Here is an 18,545-nt window from a genome sequence, read left to right on the forward strand (position 1 = left end):
GGTTCAGTTTTGCACAACTCGAAACTAGAGGCACAGAACATTATTACCTCTTTTGAAGTCAAGCAGGAACCAGCGATAGCAGAAGTAGAAGTGAGTGTAATCTCCATTCTGGTGCATCAATTCAAAAAGCTCCGAGTCTAGGATCTAAAATGCAAAACATCAGCTGTCAGTGTCTTGTCTGCAAGAAGCCAAGATCAAAGGTGTTGGAGGCTGGTTAAGACACGCTGCCCTTCATCACCCAACCCCGCGGGAGAGCAGCAGCTCAGCACAGACACGTCCTTTTACGATGTGTTTGCAGAACACCTCTGACGTGGGTGCCCTGACACAGCGTGACGGGGTGAAGAGTTGCTGCTGCGCGGGTATGAGGGGACACCCCTCACGCTGCACTGTGATTTTAAAGGTCCAAGCAGCAAGTTACAGATCCCGCTGATTTTCAACAAGTGGCGAGTTTCCATGTCCCCACCCAACCCTCCTTCAGACTGCAGCAGGAGCTGGGGAGCACGGCCTGAAATCCCTTACCCGGGAGGAGGAGGAAGAGAGACTTTTTCACTCAAAGCTGCGGTTCTGGTGCGCAGCAGCACAGCTCCACGCTGCAACATCTAAGCTCTCTGGAACTGAACTACTACTTGCCACGTGTCTGGGAGAAGTGTTAAGCGTCAAACTACATCTCCTGTCCTTCCTCACAGATGTCATCCTCGGGGCTGCGGGATAAGCAGGGTGGCATCCTCCACCAGTCTTGCCACTCAGCGGGAGCAGCGCAGCCCTGCGTTTGCGTGCTGCTGGCATTTGCCAGCCACATTCTGGGCTGACTGACCTCTTTTTTCCTTTCGTTTTAATATGCCACTTATCAAACCAAATAATGGCTTCTCCTGATAGTTTTCACCTTCTTCAGGCTGATCTTACTCAGGTGCCTGGTGCTTCCTGGAACATCTAGGCCTTAAATCTGTCCAAGAATCCCCGTTCAGCAAGTGTCCCGTGTGAACACAGACGGAGCTGTAGTCTATTTAAACCTATAAGAAATTAAGTTCTGCCACAAATGTTAGTGCTTTCTCTTCTGGAAAGCAGCAGAGACCAGATCCTCCTGCAGGTTCTCACTGACTTCTGCGGGCGCTGGGCTGCGCCATAAATGGGAGCCATTGCACCGTGTAGCTGGTGTCGGGGGGTGGTTCTGTTTGTCAAGGTAAGACAAACTGACCTGCTCTAATACACGCTCTTTGCTGTGACAGCAGCTGCTGTCCCCTGAGCAGCAGGAAATCGGCCTGGGGCTCGTAAACCGGTTCTTATCCTCCCCGGCTCTGAGGCAGCAGACGACTGGGAACCCCAGCCCCTGGAGTTGCTGCCCTTCACCATGGCATCAGGGTAGTTCTGAGCCTCTGGCACAGCCTCGTCTTCTTTCAAATAAGATGAAAAGAGACTCACCTGGATTAGGGACCGCATGTTGGCAAAGTGTGTGTCCATAGCACCTCCATTGGGGAAGTTCTGGCTCATCCTCTTCATCAGGTGGCTGAAGCAGCTGTAAGCCAGCTGATCTGCAGACACAATGCACAACACTCAGTGCTGCTAATTGCGGGACTTCCCTCAACCAAAATAACGCACTGCAGGGCAAGGGAAAAGCAGGGTTTGCTGTTCCCTAACCCCGTCCCCAGTATTTAGAGGAAGCAGAAGAGAGCACTTCACTCTAGACCATTTTTACTAGTTATGTTTCAAAAGAACCCAACTTGTTGTTGAGTTTTCAGCTTCAGCAACTGCCAGGACACAGCTGCTTTGAAAAGTTCGTGAAATTTAATCTGGAGGTCAAGGAGTGAACAGGGAGCCCCTGAGATACTAATGTGAGCCATGTCGATAACAACCACAGGTAGAGAAAACAGGAACCAAGAGCTGCAGGTTTGACTTTCCTGGCGAGCCAGCCCCGGTTAACGCACCCAGCTTCTGAAACAGCGGTTCTAAAGACAGACCTCCCTCGAGATACCAGCGCGTCCCGCAAGAGAACCCTTCCTACCATTGTCAAGTATAACCATCAAAGGAGCCAGGAGGTCACACATGCCTTGAACATAACCAACTTCCAGGTGCTCCCAAACGTAACTGCAGAAAGAAGAAAACACAAGATAATGGGATTAAAAATCCTCCTGCTGCACGGTGGCCTCAAAAATTTGTCTTACACCTAAACTACAACTCCTGTGGGAAGCCTTTAAGTGTCTTGTGCTAGAGTGCCATCAAAGAGGAGGCAGGAGTCCAGAGAACTGCAACAGTTCCAATCTTCCCACGCACCGGTATAAGATGAGGAGTATTTCTGCTGCGGTTTTTTTAGGCAAATTCCTAAAGGCTTTATAAACAATCCATGATGAGGACAGAGCAGCATGTGAGGGAGGAATATCTCTTGTAACGTGACTCTTGCCGTCAGCTCTTGTTGTGTTGTGAAAGGGTACAAGAATGTGACCAATTGTTTACTTACAGGGTGAATTAATACTGATTTTTTCTCTTCCTGCTTCTCAAAGGCTAAATATTGTATCACAGTCTAAGGAGATCAAATCCTAAGCCGCTGCTGAACGTGTGACACTCCGTGCCAGAACTCTGTGACACCTCCTTTGTGAGTATTCCACAGCCCTGCGTTATTTTCTTCTTGGACGGGGGAGACCAAAGCTCTAACGTACCGTCCTGTCTGTTCCTCGGTCTTGCAAGTTTGAAGGTCATTAGTGAGAATTTTTATACAATTATTTTCCTATTATTATAGTTTATGAATTGTGACAGAAATGTGGAAAGTAGTTCAGATACAAGCTGTATTACCTGCACATGACATTTCGGAGTTTCTCCAGGTTATCGGCGGTAAAATACCAGTAATTCCGATCACATCGCTGGACATCTTTATCAATTCTGTGCAAATTTAAGGCTACAGTGTCCAGTAACTCTATCTGGAAAAGAAAAGTCTTAGTTAGATCAGCTGAGTTTAGAGCATTCCCAGGACTTCGTGCCGGCTGGCTCTGAGAATCAACAAACCAGAAACAGTTCAATCATACTTTGGGCACAGGAGAGCATCAAAATACTCAATTACTGTCAAAAATCCCAGGTGGAATCCGTGCACTTTCACTGGGAAATGTTCCAAGCCTCTCCAGTTTCCGAAGGGTTATTTCCAGTTTAACAACTTCAGCAGAGAGAGGGGCAAAAACTCCACGACTCATCTGCTGACAGCTCACCAACAGAGACGGTGGAGTCCTGAATCTAGATTTAGGTTGTGGTTTACATGTGGGGTTTAGCCTGAATTAAATGACACTGAAATCTTACAAGCGGCGTGTCATACACACCCCCACACCTCCTCCCAGTTCCCAGAAATTTTTAGCTGTTAGAACGGTACCACATTCTTTTCCTTGCCTTCCTACTCAAAAAAAGACCCAACAGGTTTGGGTGTTTTTTTTTTTTTGCTGTCTAGCTCAAAATCCAGATGAAAAGCTTGGGATCCAAAAACTAGTTCTGGTCCCACCACCCACAGCTGTGGTGTGGGACTGTCTCTCATTAAACCCTATCTGAAGCAGTACGAGTCTTTGCTAGCAAAGCACCGCTGTGCAGAGAGATGATGAAATGTATGTTGTGACCTACTGTGTAGGATGCGGCGCAGACAGAAGCAACATCCATTAAATAATCGACTTGGGAACACAGCTGCTCATCTGATACAGAATCCTGAGACTGCAGCACAGCTGGCTTGGCTTTCTGCAGACGTGGTGTGTCTGGATCGCTCCTTCCCAAGTCAATGCTGGCTTCTTCTTCGGCCCCATCTTCAAAGGAGACACTCTGCCCGTCATCGATGCTGGACAGGATGCCTGAGGCCACAGAGTAGTTCCTCGAGGATGGCAGCCCGGAGTCGGGGGAGTCAAACTCCACAGACTGTTGTTCTACGGCAGCTACGGCTGCTGGCGTGTCAGCAGACACCACGGTGAAAGTGGGGTCGTCCTGACCTTTGGAGTCCCGCTCTGCCGAGTCCGTTTCATCTATGGATATAAAGACCTGGGGGCGGGCAGGGGAGAGAAGATTGGGACAAAACAGGGGAGAATAGAGAAGCAAGAAGCATTACTGTAGCAAACAAACCTCCAGCCACAAGAGAGAAATGACTCCATTACCTTGGTGAACAAAGTCACAGAGCTTCCGTGCACGTAAATGGTTGAGAGCTCCTCACTCAGTCTTTATACTGAGACTGTAAGTAACACCGATTCATGACCTTGTATCCATCTCTATGATACGTCTCCCCTTTCATAATTTTCAATTAGAAATACCCTGGAAAATAGTAGAGCTTCTCTACCTGCAAAACCAACACTAAACCACCCGGTCATTGCAATGTATCTTTGAAAAAGACCAACCAACTTCATGCCTCCAACAAAACTACCCCGTTGGGCTGCTGCTGTTAAAGTCAAGACTGGCCTTCAAGTTCTTTTCACCATGCAACCCCATGACCTCTTCTCTTGCTAAAAAAGTCCTTGTTGGACTATTTCAAGTTCTCTTCTCTCTTGCCTTTCTGAAATCTGTAAGCTGTTTGATGTCTGTGTAAGGACCGGATGCCCAGAGACACTTCTGGCACACACACCCATACCAGATCTCCTGTCCAACAGCGTGAAAAGAAACCCCTTTCCTGGCTATTCAAGTTGGAGGGGATAATTCAGTCTGCCTTTCTACTGCTTAGCATCTTACCTTAGACTGCCAAAGGTCCCCTCTCCCAAAATCAAATCACATCCACCCTGTCAACCAGGGAACACAACGGAATCAGAAATATGCTTTAACAGTAGCGATATTTTGCTCTGTGCAGGATTTGAATAAAGGACCAGCTAGTAAGAGATCTGGAAAGCTGTTCCTCTGCTTAGAGAAGGATCTTCTCCAGCAGGTGAACTTCAAAGCCCCTTAGGAAGGTCCTGCTTCAGAACAGCTACAGGCTACCGAAATACAGACCTACTCTTGGCTCCATTACGGAGGCACTACAGCTTCCAGTTCCGTACAGGATTCAAGCAGCTCCGGACTGGTGGAGCTGTGCTGACCCGAAACACAGCCTCCCTGGGCTGTTCCTCTGCCTCCCACACTGCCTGCACCACATGGGCGGACGGGAGGGGAGTACCTACGTCGTTGCTGATGGTGGAGTCCCTGTGAATCAGTCGCTGGACGTGGCTGTCAATGCTGCTGCCCGACGAGAACTTTGCCAGCGTTGCAGAATGTGATTCTTTCTCTCGCTGCTTTACAATGACCTCGCAGGCTTTCCACTCAGCCATGACCTTCTGATAGCGGAGAGCGATGTCTTCATCCACCTGCAGACAGACAGACAGACCCTGAAATGCTGGTTCTCCTTGAACGACAGCATTAACATTGACTGGAAGCCAGGAGGAGAGGTCGAAAGCAAGTGGAATGTCTCAAAGCGAAAGCTGAAGGACCCTCAACCCTCTTGCTAAGGCGCCCATCACTGTGACTGGGAAATGCAATGACTGGAGCAGCAGGATGTGGCGTATTTACTGCAGGGAATAAACTATCACTGTGGACACCAGAAAGATTCACGTGAGCCTACGTATACAGTATCAACAGCACTTCAGCGTTGTCCTGGAGAGAACAGAAGATGTCACTGGCTTTCCTGTGAAACCTCACAGAGAAGCCAGATGCAATCTCATGGAGCAATGCTGCCTAACTGTATTATTCCTAATCTCATCACACCTCCTCCCCAGCTCTCCTCTACTGCAGCTCTAACATAGCCCTTGCAGTGAATTCCAGGTCAGAGTTTATAGACGTCAGCCTGCACGGATTGGATGCTGGAAGAGACTCCTGAACAGCAGTGATCCTACAGCCCAGTCTTGTGGCTGAACCACACGTGGCCAGATCCAACCACTCCACTTCCCACAGTAAGAGAACAGATTTTTGCCATTACTGGCTTGAAAGACAGACACAGAACCCCACCTTGAGCTATTAAGGGACATGTAGTAATTTTACTACTCTGTCGCTTGTCAAGAGCTGAAGAGAAACCACAGTTGTCAGTTGGCTTCAGGCTCTGGACGCTGCTGGCTGGAGCTGCTACCAGAGCATTCATGCGGGGAGCTGCAGGCTATTTGTCACTTGAGCTAGCTGTCGAGTCATAAATCATAAAATGCAGCAGTTAGTGGAAGGCTGGAGGACAGCCACGCTTGGGAGTGCCCCAGATACTGACGGATGACTTGCAAAAATATCATTGGAAGGCAAAGATGATAAATCACCTGCGATGACTTCAGCTAAGGACACGGTAAGTTTGCTATACGTGCAGATGTTCTGATTGTTTTCACGTCATTCATTTAATCAACTCTTACACTCCATGGTAAGCTTTAGACTCCAACAGCACGTTTCTGTGAGGAGTCAGTTATTACTGGGATTTGTTCTGGTGTTGAGTAGCTCATTACAGTTCCGATAAGGTTTGGAGCACACCGTGTTCGTATGGTACAAACTCGGGAGAAACGTCCCGTGGGAGCTCGCATTCTGCAGAGCAGACCTGGCAACACATCTTTATGAATTTGCTGTAATTCCTATCGTACAAATGGACTCAAGTATTCATCTCTTCTTGCCAAATCTCATGTTCTAGCTGCATACATGTGTGTGCCCTTTGAAGCTGGGGCAGGAATCCATGAGTTGTGGCTCCACATCTCCCACTCTAAGTATCTGGGTCCTTTTTTCAGTTCCAGACATAGTTCCTGTTTCTACACATGGATCACAAAATCTGATGGTTCATATACCTGTGGAGAACAGAGACAGCAAAATGCAGTCTATGCAAGAACCCCCCGATATTCTATTAGTTATTAAAAAAAAAAAAGAAGAAGAAGAATGCTGAACAGAGCACCAAATGCAAACACAGTGAATTCACGCTGCATCTGGAAGTGCTGCAGCTCAGCCAGGTCACTGCTGCTGAAGCTCTGAACCAAATTCAGAGTGTTTGGAAGGACCCTCCCTTTTTCACCGCGACAGTAAGTTATAGAACCAGTCCCCATGGTGCTCTGGGACTTCTTTGTTCAACGTGTGCTGTATGCAAAAAAGGGGAGATTGAATGAGTCCCCCTGCACAGCGGACTTCCCGGCGGAACTCTAGCGGTATCAGCCTGGCTGGGTATCTGGATTTGCTTCCCAGAGCTCTGAGGCGGTTTGCCTGGCCTTCGGGAGATAAGGCAACCAGCAGGACGTCCTGCCCTCAGTGGTGTCTGAGGGACTTCTTCTGATGCTGATGTCATGGGGGGCAGGACTTGCCTCAGCAGCACTCAGCAGAACATTCTTGATGTACACAATATAGCTGGAAAATCTGCACGTAAGTACCTACGAAGATGACTGGATTCAGGGTGAAGAATCCAGACTGTGACCCAGTTAAGGGGTGTACTTCTCCATCCCCATTCAGAACTAGTTTATAAAGATTAGTGCAAGGAAAACCAAGTCAAATTGCTGTAGCAAGAAGAATGCTGCTTATGAAGCGCCCGCTGTTTGCAAGATAGCTCATTTTTCTTATGTAAGGCTCTAGGTCAGGCCACCCTTCTGATTTGGAGGTGCTCACAGGGATAGAAACTATCCTCTGGAATACAGAATAATACAGCAAATTCACACAGTAAATGTGAAATGTTTTGATATATAAACCACCCCTTACCCAGTTAATCCACAATGGGATCAGCTACTGCCCGAGTGCTACCTCCCTGGCAATAACGCTATCAGAAAATCAGATTAATGTGTTAATTATATTCCAGGGCAAGCCTCATAACTGTTCTAGTCAGTTCAGCAAACACTTGGGTGATTCTTAATATCCGTTAAAAGCCGTGTTTTACCAACAAACAAATGCAGACCTTGCCCATGGGGCCTCTGCAGAGGAGAACATCCCCTTCCTCAACAGCCAAGGATTAAGACCAGCAGCAGTGCTGGGGTTTGGAACAGCAGACTGGTGCTCCCGCTACACACGAGCCCAAGGACTGCAGGAGACCCTTACAACGGCGGCCCTGCCCATCACAGCAGGGTTACACCCGAGTTCTTGCTCTGCACAAGAATCTGCTCCACAGCTGCATTACAGAGTGAACCTGGGCCTGTGGGTCATCCGAGCGCAATAGGTGAAGCTTTGGCTCCGCACAGCATCTTTGACATCAGCTACGGCGCATCAGATAAAGGCTAGTGCAGCCCCACAGATACCTGTGGATAGCACGGAGGAGGAGGACGGAACGGGAGTACCGCTGAATTCTCGCCAGCGCTCCAGCTTAGGGCCGCGCAGTTTCTGTTCAGTCAGCACGGCTGCGTGAGGTGGACTCTGCCATCTCGCCCGGCTCTATCTGTTTGCTGCCAGCCTCGTTATTGTCAAGGCACTTGCCCAATAATTACAACAAAGGAAAGCACTCAAAGTGAAAAGCTATAAACAGAGTGGCAAAGGGAGACAGTATAACCAAGAGAAGGGCAAACCGTGGTTTCAGTAATGGAAACTAAATACTTGGCGCCAAGTTTCAGTCTGGGAAATAAGTCTGTGGCATAACCTAGGCAATTACTCACTGATCAGTGTTGGCAGCAGCATGGGAGACGTTAAGAGGAATAATGTCTCGTCTGAAATTGCACCTTGTGTTTTACAGAGGCACATCTTAAGTCTAGCAAAAGCATAATGAACTTAAAACCCAAGCCTTCCTCTGGGTATCTTTGGCCTCTTGACAGCAACTCCAAGAGCACTTCAGAAGGCACATCCTGGCTGTTCACAGCTCCAGCAGAAGTCCACCTGTGCAGATGCCGTATCGTGTAGACAAAGGAGTCATTTCTAAGAGCGTTTAGAAGTATAACTCAGTTAACACACCGTATAAAAGAAGGATGACTCAAATTTCTAAACAAATGTCGATGTCTCCCCATTTTATAAGGGACCAATTTGTGAGAACAGGATTTGCTCAGGGCGAGTGCTCATCACAGGCAGAGGTTGAATGCAGGTTTCCTGACTTCAGTAAAGAACTGCCTTTTAGAGCAGGGTATCGCAGTCCCTCTAACAACACGTGGCACTTGTCTTTTCAGGAGCATTTTTCCCTGAGGAATATTAAACAAAGACTAACACTTGCTATTCAAAGAACAAAATCAGTTCTGCAAACGCAGTCCTGATCTCTCTGCACTTACCTGGTCCATTTCCTTCTTGGCCATGCCGAATTTATAGTGACCTAACAGGAACGGCCATACTTCCTTGCGAATCTCATGCTGCACCCCGCCGTAGTAAACTCTTCTTAGTAATTCCAGTTCCTTGTAATTCTACAGCAGTCAAGAGAAAGAGGTGTTGTGGGCAATACATCTTTATTTGCCCCAGGCATGCTCATGTACACTTCATACCAAGTAGAAAGACAGTGAAATACATGCATCGCACTAAATAAGTTTTGCTACTTGAATCAAGCCTGTAGGACCCTAGCTCAAATCATAGAATCACAGAATCATCTGGTTGGAAGAGATCTTTAAGATCATTGAGTCCAACCGTACCCCCTGCACTGCCAGGGTCCCTAAACCATGTCCCTCAGCACCACATCCACATGGTTTTTAAACACTTACAGGGATGGGGACTCCACCACCTCCCTGGGCAGCCTGTTGCAGTGCCCAACAACCCTTTCTGTAAAGAAATTCTTCCTGATATCCAACCTAAATCTCCCCCGGCGTAACTTAAATATACGTGTATTAGACATTGTCACGTCCCCCGTGAACATAATCTAACTTTTAATAGACTAGAGTCATCATGAGATCAGTTGCTGTGACGTTAATTGGTATCTCTGCCATCATCAGAGAAGCAAAGGATAAAAGGGATCGTCAGAACTGACTCACTCTCGCTCGTCAGAGGAGTGATCCTGGGGGGACCAGACGCTTTAACGCTTCCTGGGGTCTGTTCTAAGGGGTCCACGCTCAATGTACAGGAGCTGGCGTAATGATCACAACGGTATTCTGCTACTCACCTTCTTGTCCTTCTGATACTTGCTCCAGACCTCTTTCGTCAGGCCTCCTGCAGCACTGGATGGCTTGTCAGGGGGGATAATAGTGTGGTTCACGAGGGCAGACAGATGCGTTCGCACCGTGGACAAATGGCGGCAGTAGGCGAGCCCTGCGGTCGGGGCAGGAGGGGAACTTTCAGAACTGAGCAATCTACCCACTGTCAGCGGCCCCTTTTTGAAGGTGAAGCTGTGACATTTGAAACCTGCCACTAATAATCCTGAATTAACTGAACTTGCATTGTTCTGTGTAAGAATGAAGAATTGCTGCAGAGCCAAAGACTAAGTCTTACACAGGCTACGAAAATCCAAGCAGAGTATTATACAGCAACATGAAACTACATTCTGTCTTCTCTAAGCATCAGTTTGCCCATTGCTATGCGCGAACCCCACCAATAATGGAATTACAAAGATATGATACTCGAGTCGTGTCCACCCCAGTGCCCTGAACTGGCCTGACTCACAACACTCGACTGGGGCGTGGACTGCTTTCCACAGCAAACATCCCATGTGTTTTAGATAAGCACATGGATACCACAAGGGCTGGATATAAGGAGCTTCACTTACATCCATAAAAGGCTCTGGAAACTATCTGCCTCTTCATGCTTTCACACAGCATCTTTAATGGAGTTCTGCGGAGACACGATACAGGACTGTGAGAGGGCAGGAGGACAGAGATTGTGGTGAATTCTGTGCTGATCCGTATGACCTACACATAGCAATTCCTTCTCTGCACCAAGATTTATTTAGCTAAAGGACAACAACAATGACAAATCACACGTTTAAAAGCATTTTCTGCGCCAGCATTCTGGCCTAATACAGGTTCACCTGGCACGTTTAGCCACAAGTGCCGCAGGTGCCCTGGAAAGGTCCCTGTCACGTTAGATGAATCGTTGCCCTTCGCCATCATTGTTAATGACTTATCAAGGAAAACATTTCCAGAGCTGAATTGTATTAAACTAGACAGAAGAACTAGATGCAATTTTTCTATAAAAATGTGACTTAAAGCAGTTTGATAGGTTAGTTCTAATAAACTAAATTTTTGCTATGTAGCTCTTCTTATGTTAGAAACTCTTTGAAAAGTGTTACTCTCTGATGCTGCAACCGATAAAACCTCTCTCCTCTTACCTGTGGCCTGCAGAGTCTCTCAAGCGAGCGTTCTGCACCACTTGCTTACCTGTCGTGGATGCAGCTGCAGCAGCTGGGCATGTCATAGGGAGAGCTGCTCGTTGAACAGGAGACACACGAGGAGCCTTGGCTGCAGTGCTCCAGCTGCCACGAAAGCAAGCTTGGCCCGAAGCCTTGCATCTCTATCATTTCACTGGCGTCTAGGGGAAAAACCAAACAAAACAGCACGCCATCAACCTTTTTTCTTCTCTCCCCCTCTTCCTTCTGTGCATCCTGATGGCTTCATGCTTTGCTTCTCAGCAGGCTCTGAACCTTGACTCCAAAAGGGGGAGAAGCACTATCCCAGTGACCTCAGAAATACTGCTCTCGGCACATCTAAACCAGCTGCATGCTGAGCACATCCCTTTGCCGTTCCCCCTTTCCTGCACATGCACACCCCAGTTTGTGTTTCAGTGGAACAGCTAAAACCGGTTCTTGTCTAACGCTATGGCAATGTTAGTTACAGCCAGAAGAGATCATCCGACCTGACTTCCATTTAATTCAGGTCTCAGAATTTCATTTTGCAGTTCCTGGAGTCAACCGCGTAACTGCTAGTCCAGCTAGAGTGAAAGTTTGAGCATGAAAGAAACTACCACAGACTGATTCAGTTATTTTCAGAAGATGCTTCTTCCCCCCTCAGAACCAGATCCTAAAATGTTGAGCGTAGGATAGTTCAAGTCAACACTGTTTAGAAAAGTAGGATGCTCTGCGGGAGAACGTGATCCAACAGTACAGTGGCGCTTCTTGACTTATCCCTGCTCCACCAAACCTATTTGCCTTTTTAACCAGCTTCAGGAAGGCAACCCCAAAAAATCACCAGTTGCTTTCAGCAAGCTTGGCTTCGGCTCTTCAACTTTCTCAGCTGGCATTTCAGCTCATGCATTTTTTCTTTTATAATAAATAACTGGCCTTTCAGCTCACCCGTGATTAAAATTAAGGCAAATGCCGTAATACGGTGTGTCACTAAACATTTGTAAGCAAAATCCAGTCCCCTGGGCTGTGCTTTTAAAACATACATCGGTTGGGTGGTGGTAGGGGCAATTCCAAACCATCTCATGCATTTTAAATCAAGGTAGCATAAAGCATTTTAGTGGTGCCTATTAGAAAGTGGGCATAGGGGAGGAAGGAGTGGGGTAAAAACATTTGTTAACAGAAAAAGCACAGGCTCATGCGGAAGCAGTCATGGGTATTTCATTTCACAAAACAAAGTGTGATGCAAAAATGCTCTTCACCTTAATTCTTCAGGAAGGAGCTGAATGACCCAGTATTTATTGCAGCTTCTTATTGGGTTCAAATAAAAGCCACGGGACAAACATTTTTAGATCAGTATTTTTTGCCTCCCCTCTACAGACAAGAAAAGTGGGTTTTTCAGTTTTAATTTTTTATTTTATTTTTTAGAGAAACAAGGAAAGAACCCCACAGAACCTAAAGATTCAGATGAAAGGTACCTGAATTAGTGAAGAATTAGAGTGAACAGCATCTTTTATTTAATTGTAGTGGTGTAATCTGTAACTTCAGCTACATGCAAAAGTCGAGCATGTTGCAAAATGTAAAAGCAAATGGCTGGCAAACCCGCTACAGCAGTGTTGTCATTACTGAGAGGGATGCTGCTGGAGAGAGCAGCCAACCCAGCCTGGTCAGCAGCAAGCGCTGCTCGGACAGCAGACACAGGCCTAACGCTCCCCTCACCTGCCAGGGTGAGGAAGTGACAGCAGAGACCTGACAGCCGTGCTGGGGGACAGCTCCAAACTGCCAGCCCCTGACTAAAGACTGAGCTGTGTTTCTTCTGCTTTGGATCAGTGTTCCCCTCTTAACGTGGGGAGGTGGTGGCATTAGACCACCCTTCCCTTATCACCTGTATCCAGACACGACCGGTGAAGGCACTCAGAAACTTCCCAAAACAGTATCTTTTCTCAAGGGGAATGCTGTATTTTTGGAGTTTCTTTCCATCCATTCCTTCCAAGAACTCTATTAACTTGGGTCGGGCTTTATCAGTTTCTAGGGACTACCTACCACCTTGGGGTGAGTGTGGGGGCAGCCTACAAGAAATGAGGAGGATCTCCTCGCACACATTCACACCCTTTGTTGTTCTGATTATAGCAGGGGCGTGCCAAATCTGGCACACACACCCGAGCTATCAGGGCCAGAAGTCTGGTGGTACTAAAGCTGTGCAGGAACCAGTAAGCCTACAGTGGGGAGAGATTTCCTGTGAGCCTCGACAACACCTGCCTGTCTTCTAAACAACTGCAAGCCTTAGAATCCAGGCTGTGCAGGAAGGGTCTGGTCTGGGAAGTGTTCTATACGCCATTCAGCTTCCTCCTTTGTGGAAGCAAGGACTTCTCGGGCTCCAGAACTGCACTACTAGATCCTGAACGCTTGTAACATGTACACTTCTTGAGAATCATCCGTTATGAATTGCTTTAGGAAAAGAATTAGATGACAGATTTTTGGGGGGTGGAGAGTCTTGCAGCTCATCATCTGAAACCCTCCAGCCTATGAATGCAGGAAAGCACCCGACCACAGAAAGGTCCCGCACCTCCGTACAATCTTCCCTGCACACTTCTGCTGCCTTACACTGGTATCCAGAGTGTGGGAGCTGCATACCTGAGCCAGCCCTGGGCTGCCACTAACTCGCTGCACCTCTGCCCTGTTCTGTCTACGCTCCAGTAGCCCAGCACGGCACTGCTCTGGCTGCAGTGGTTCACCTCTGATCCTGCCTGTACAAGGCTGTCCTCCCCACTCTGTTACGCTGCACACCACTAGCTCATGGAGGCAGGATACAAAGACCTGTTACTCTTCCTCCTCCCCTGAGAACATACTCCAGTATCCAGCTGTTAGGAAAATGGGGCAGGAAGCCTCCGGAAGGAGAGCAGGTTTGTCTGTTCAGCAGCACACATGCTCACAGGAGGGGGAAGATGCTGCTGTTTCCACATCCCACAGGTCGTGAGCATATTCCCAGCCTCTCTCCACAGTCAGCTTAATCTCTAGATCTCACGGTGTGAGAGAAATGTTTTTCCCTGTAATAATGCCAACACTGTTGTATGCATCAGTGGAATGAGCTGCAATAGAGCTCTGGGACACAGGGGGAGGAGGATAAAAACCTTTCATCCTATTAGGAGCTGTGAGGTTCCGAGAGCAGATCATTGATAGCATTGCGTGTAGCTTATCTTCCTCCTCCTCATCATCGTCAACAGAGGTAGAGCGGCTGGCAGCTAAGTGGTGGTAGTTAATAGTTACTGCTCAAAGAAAATAGTGAAAGAGGAGCATAAGAAGAGAGAACTCGATTCTGCGGGAAAGCTCAAAAGGACATGTTCAGCAAAGACAAAGGACTTGAATCCTGCCCTCTTCTTGAGGGCACAGGCTCCTGTAAACGGGTATGAAAAATGAGTTTCTTCTAGAAGAAAAGCATGCTCCACCAAACGCCGGCCAGCTTTTGATTGTGCACGGGCTGAGTTCCCAGAGCACACACGTCACACCATGGCAATCGAGAAAGGTCCCAGTGCCAGCCTGCAGCGGGTGAATATGCTTTTTAGCAAAACTCTGTGGGAATCTGAGGCTCCAGCTAGCTTCTGTCCTTCACCGTGTCCTTAACAATGCTGTGGCCTCTTTTCCACTCTGAAACCTGTGCCAGACGCATCTGGACGGCAAACACTGTGCTCTCAGCTCCGTCTGGCACTGCAAACGTGCAAGGTACAGGCCTCCTTCTAAGGTGGCCCGAGGCAGGAGCCAGCTCTCTTGTCTTGCACTCGACGGGCAGGTCTGTGCTGAAAGTGCCCACGGAATCTGCAGTCCCCTTGATTCAGGCAAAGGCAGAACATGCTTTTGCTGGTGTGTGCAGGGACTTACCTGTGCAAATCCAGAAGCCCTAATAAAGCATGGCCACCACTGTGGGTCAGTCCCCTGGGGTGAGGAGGGTCCAGCTGAGATTTCTGCTTTTTCAGCTGCAGTTAAGTCCCAATATAAGCAGTAAATCCAAATTCCCTGTAAACTTTAGAGTCTGATCTTCCTGGGAAATTTTTGCTTTTTTGCCAAGGGGAATAAAACTGAACATGCCATTTGAGAACTAGCTCAAATGCCTTCTTGCATGTAAGGAATTTATATTCACAGATGACATGAGGTGGTTTGGTGCTTGGGAATTCATTTAATTTCCTTGGAAGGGCCTTTATTTATCCATTGTTAAGTTCTTGCTTCCAAGCCAGGAACACTTAGCGCAGGGAGTTCTTGGGGTACTTTTAAGAGCTGAGTTTATGGTTGTTTTTTCTAATAACAACACTATGAGCAAGCAGGGTGGCCAATAAAAATATCCTCACTCCAGGAGCAAAACTGCTCTTGGCTAATCAAGAAATCTTTCTGCTTTTTGTCTCAGTTTGCAAGCCCAGGGGAGTATTTTGGAAAACTTCCTCTGCAAAACACAGAGTAAATAAGATTCCCCAGCTCAACTCCATTTCCACCAGTGTAACAAGTTTTCCTGCAGTCAGGAAACCTGCAGTAAGCTGCACCTGTTGATCACAGCTATCACACAAGGACATTCTGGGATAGGAGGTTTTTTGCTGCCACAAAACCCTGGCTTGTCTGTTACCTTCCCAGGATATTATTTCAAGGTTTTCTTAGGTTTTGGCTTTTTTTTTTTTTCTAACAAAGCAGAACAAAGCACTTACTGTTATCATGCTTGTGTCCTGGATAGATAATTCTGAACACGTAGTCTGTAGAAGTGTCTTCAGCTGGCATTTCCTCTAGGTCCACTGATCTGTAGCTGTTCCGTTTTCGAAGCTTCGGAAATACCTTCCCCTAGAGAAAATAATGATTCCATACATTCATCTACAAATGACTAACAGAGCACAATAAAGTAAGCACATCAGACCTTTGGCATCTTAAATCTGAAAACTAGAGCTTTCAATGTTGGGAGGAGGTGAGGGAGAAAACAACAGTGGAATCAGATATAGCAGGTGGTGTAGGGGTACTTAACACAACGGTTCTGTGTACTTAGAACACAGCTTTTTCTTGTAATCCATGGGATCTGGGCACCAAGCCTCTGACAGCAAGTATGTCCCAGTCCATTTGCATCTCAGTCCCTATCGTTTGGGTTCATATTTTGATACAGCAGCAGATTCCAGTTCATTGCTCAAGGGGGTAATGAAGGTATGAACAATTTTTATAGACTATCTGTGTAAGAATCAAACCGGACTAAATAGAGTTATTTTGCCTTTAGCAGCTGGAAATCAATGCCCAGACCCTGTGGAGCAGGATGCTGGATGAACAAAGGCAGTAAGATCAGTCCTACCTAATACAAGCAGCCCATCGGAAAAGGCAGTCAGTACCTTTCCCTGTTGGGACCAAAGAGGTGGTTCCAGCTGACCACGAGGCAGAAGACCATTTTCCAGACAGGAAAGGAACGCGAGGAGGTGACCTCCTTGGGGGAAGTGCAGCGGAGGTCTCTGAGTTCCATCCTGACTCACCAAGACTAATGTCCATCTGCTTTCTGCTGCAAAGGAGGACAAGGAGAGTCCACACTGTTACATCAGAACCTCTATTTTTTGCTCTTACCTAAGTAAATTTTACTTGTTATCATCTCAAAGTAGATAAATAAACCTCTGTAAGCAACAGTGTGATCTAAAGATGATCTCAGTCTTTCAGTCCTAAGGATACAAGCTAACTGCACAGAAACATTTAAAGTGATTCTGAACACTAATACAAAAAATAATAAAGGAATAACTAAACCAAGTCTCTGGTGTATGACATAACTTGACAAAGGATACACAATTTCGAATGAAAATCAACCTAGTGGAGATAACCAGAGGCTGTCAGCTTTATTCTTGTGAGAATCTGCAAGCCACATTCTGTGTGGTAAATTTTTCTCATCTATCTTCACTGTTACTAGAAATTTGGCACGAATAAGGAAAACCACCCTGGGCTCTAGATACTCTTTCAAACATAATAATCTGTATCACCTACAATTTTCAAAAGCCTGTAAGTGAATTAGGTTCTTAATTTCCTTTTCCAAAACTGAATGAGTGAGGCATCTGGAGCCACCTGGGTAACAGGGGGGATCTCCCAGAGCAGGATGTGTCCCGCAGCGTGGCTGTGCCGGTGCCAGTCTGGTGGCTGGGTGCTGTGGCAGGACCGCCAGTGACTGTCAGCTGGTGCAAACACGAAAAATCGCACTGTGCGTAAGCCTGGCACCTGATACCAGAACATCTCTCCGTGAAGATCAGCAAAGGCCGTCATGTTCCATGCCTGTCATTTCACTCCCCTGTTCCTAAGGAACCACCCCAGAGCAGAGTGCTGCTGCCAGTGACATACCGGACAGGCACAAAGTGTCCTGGGGAAGCTGGTCCCAGTGAGGCCAATGGACCTGAACTAACACTGCAATTGTCATCCTCTACAGCCAGGATTCTGGATTTTAACACTCGTCCCCATATGTCCACAACTAGTTAGACGTGTCACAGACACCGAGGGACAAAAAGCGTCATTCAAGTGGCTCTCCTGCTTACGTATTTCAAAGCCATACACACAAACTGTCTTCTAAAAAAGGCTCCTAGTTCAAATGGACATTTAGTCCAACTGTAACTCAAACCTGACTCCAAATAAAATTTCTAAACGTTCTTTCTCTTTGCTCTGTGACTTTGACTTAATGCTTGTGGCGAGGAAAGTGGTGGGAAAGACGTTTTGTTGCAGATTCCTCTCCCTGCACTGAGCAGAATGGGCTGCTGAGAAGGGATGGTCAGAGGGTGGCTCTGGTTACCCACACTCCGTTTCTACAGGTTGGTGATGCCACTGCAGACACAACTGACAGACCTGCTTTTTCCACCACCCCCCTCCTCTCTGGTAGTGGTCAGCAGATGGAGGCCCATGCTGATAAAGCCGAAGCTTCTATATCTAATACCTGCTGCTGGCAGCTTCCCCTAAGTGTGTTCTGCACAGATGCTCAGAAAACACAAAGCACGCAGAAAAAAACAGAGAACGTGCAAAGCAGCTGACAGCTGGAGCAGCAGTAGGCAGAGGACCTCTTACTGGGCCTTTCAGCAAAGCAGGAGAAGAAAAATGGTTTGCCTCCTTTTGCAATAAACCCCTAACAGGCACCACATACAATGGCAGCAGCATTAACATTCACCTGGCAGAAAGGGGCTGTGGGAGGGCCCCAGGAGAAGAAGGTTTATGCTTACGTTGCTGATGGCAGTGAATGCAGACGATCTGGCTGAGGGGCACTATTAGTGCGTAGTCCCAGTAAACGCTAATTGGGAAGGAAAAAGTGCAGGAAACGTTTTTTTTTCGTATTCAGGGGTGCTTGAGGTTCCAAGCACCCAGTAATAAGACTCTAAGTTAATAACTGCTTATTAAATTTCATCAATTACGGTAAATTAATAGTCAAGTAAAAGGCAAAGGAACTAGTTTTCCACAGCTGGATACATCTGGCACCAGTCTTTCCATAATCTCTCTT

The 18,545-nt window shown here is 47.2% G+C and overlaps 1 protein-coding gene across 1 annotated transcript in view; it reads right to left on the bottom strand.

The window, feature by feature from the left end:
* Positions 1–18,545, bottom strand: part of SGSM2 (small G protein signaling modulator 2) — a gene marked incomplete at its 5' end in the record, with an annotated part of 44,775 nt that overhangs the window by 2,494 nt on the left and 23,736 nt on the right. The window contains 14 exons of the mRNA XM_010132027.1: positions 48–144; positions 1,420–1,529; positions 2,000–2,082; positions 2,785–2,909; positions 3,592–3,996; positions 5,097–5,279; positions 9,093–9,221; positions 9,908–10,053; positions 10,508–10,572; positions 11,118–11,268; positions 14,209–14,343; positions 15,766–15,895; positions 16,426–16,586; positions 18,271–18,338. Of these exons, the coding sequence (XP_010130329.1) occupies positions 48–144; positions 1,420–1,529; positions 2,000–2,082; positions 2,785–2,909; positions 3,592–3,996; positions 5,097–5,279; positions 9,093–9,221; positions 9,908–10,053; positions 10,508–10,572; positions 11,118–11,268; positions 14,209–14,343; positions 15,766–15,895; positions 16,426–16,586; positions 18,271–18,338 (1,988 nt within the window). The remainder of the gene's footprint in view (positions 1–47; positions 145–1,419; positions 1,530–1,999; positions 2,083–2,784; positions 2,910–3,591; positions 3,997–5,096; positions 5,280–9,092; positions 9,222–9,907; positions 10,054–10,507; positions 10,573–11,117; positions 11,269–14,208; positions 14,344–15,765; positions 15,896–16,425; positions 16,587–18,270; positions 18,339–18,545) is intronic.

This window comes from Buceros rhinoceros, unplaced genomic scaffold, assembly GCF_000710305.1.
Source record: "Buceros rhinoceros silvestris isolate BGI_N320 unplaced genomic scaffold, ASM71030v1 scaffold6820, whole genome shotgun sequence".
NCBI classification, from domain to species: domain Eukaryota; kingdom Metazoa; phylum Chordata; class Aves; order Bucerotiformes; family Bucerotidae; genus Buceros; species Buceros rhinoceros.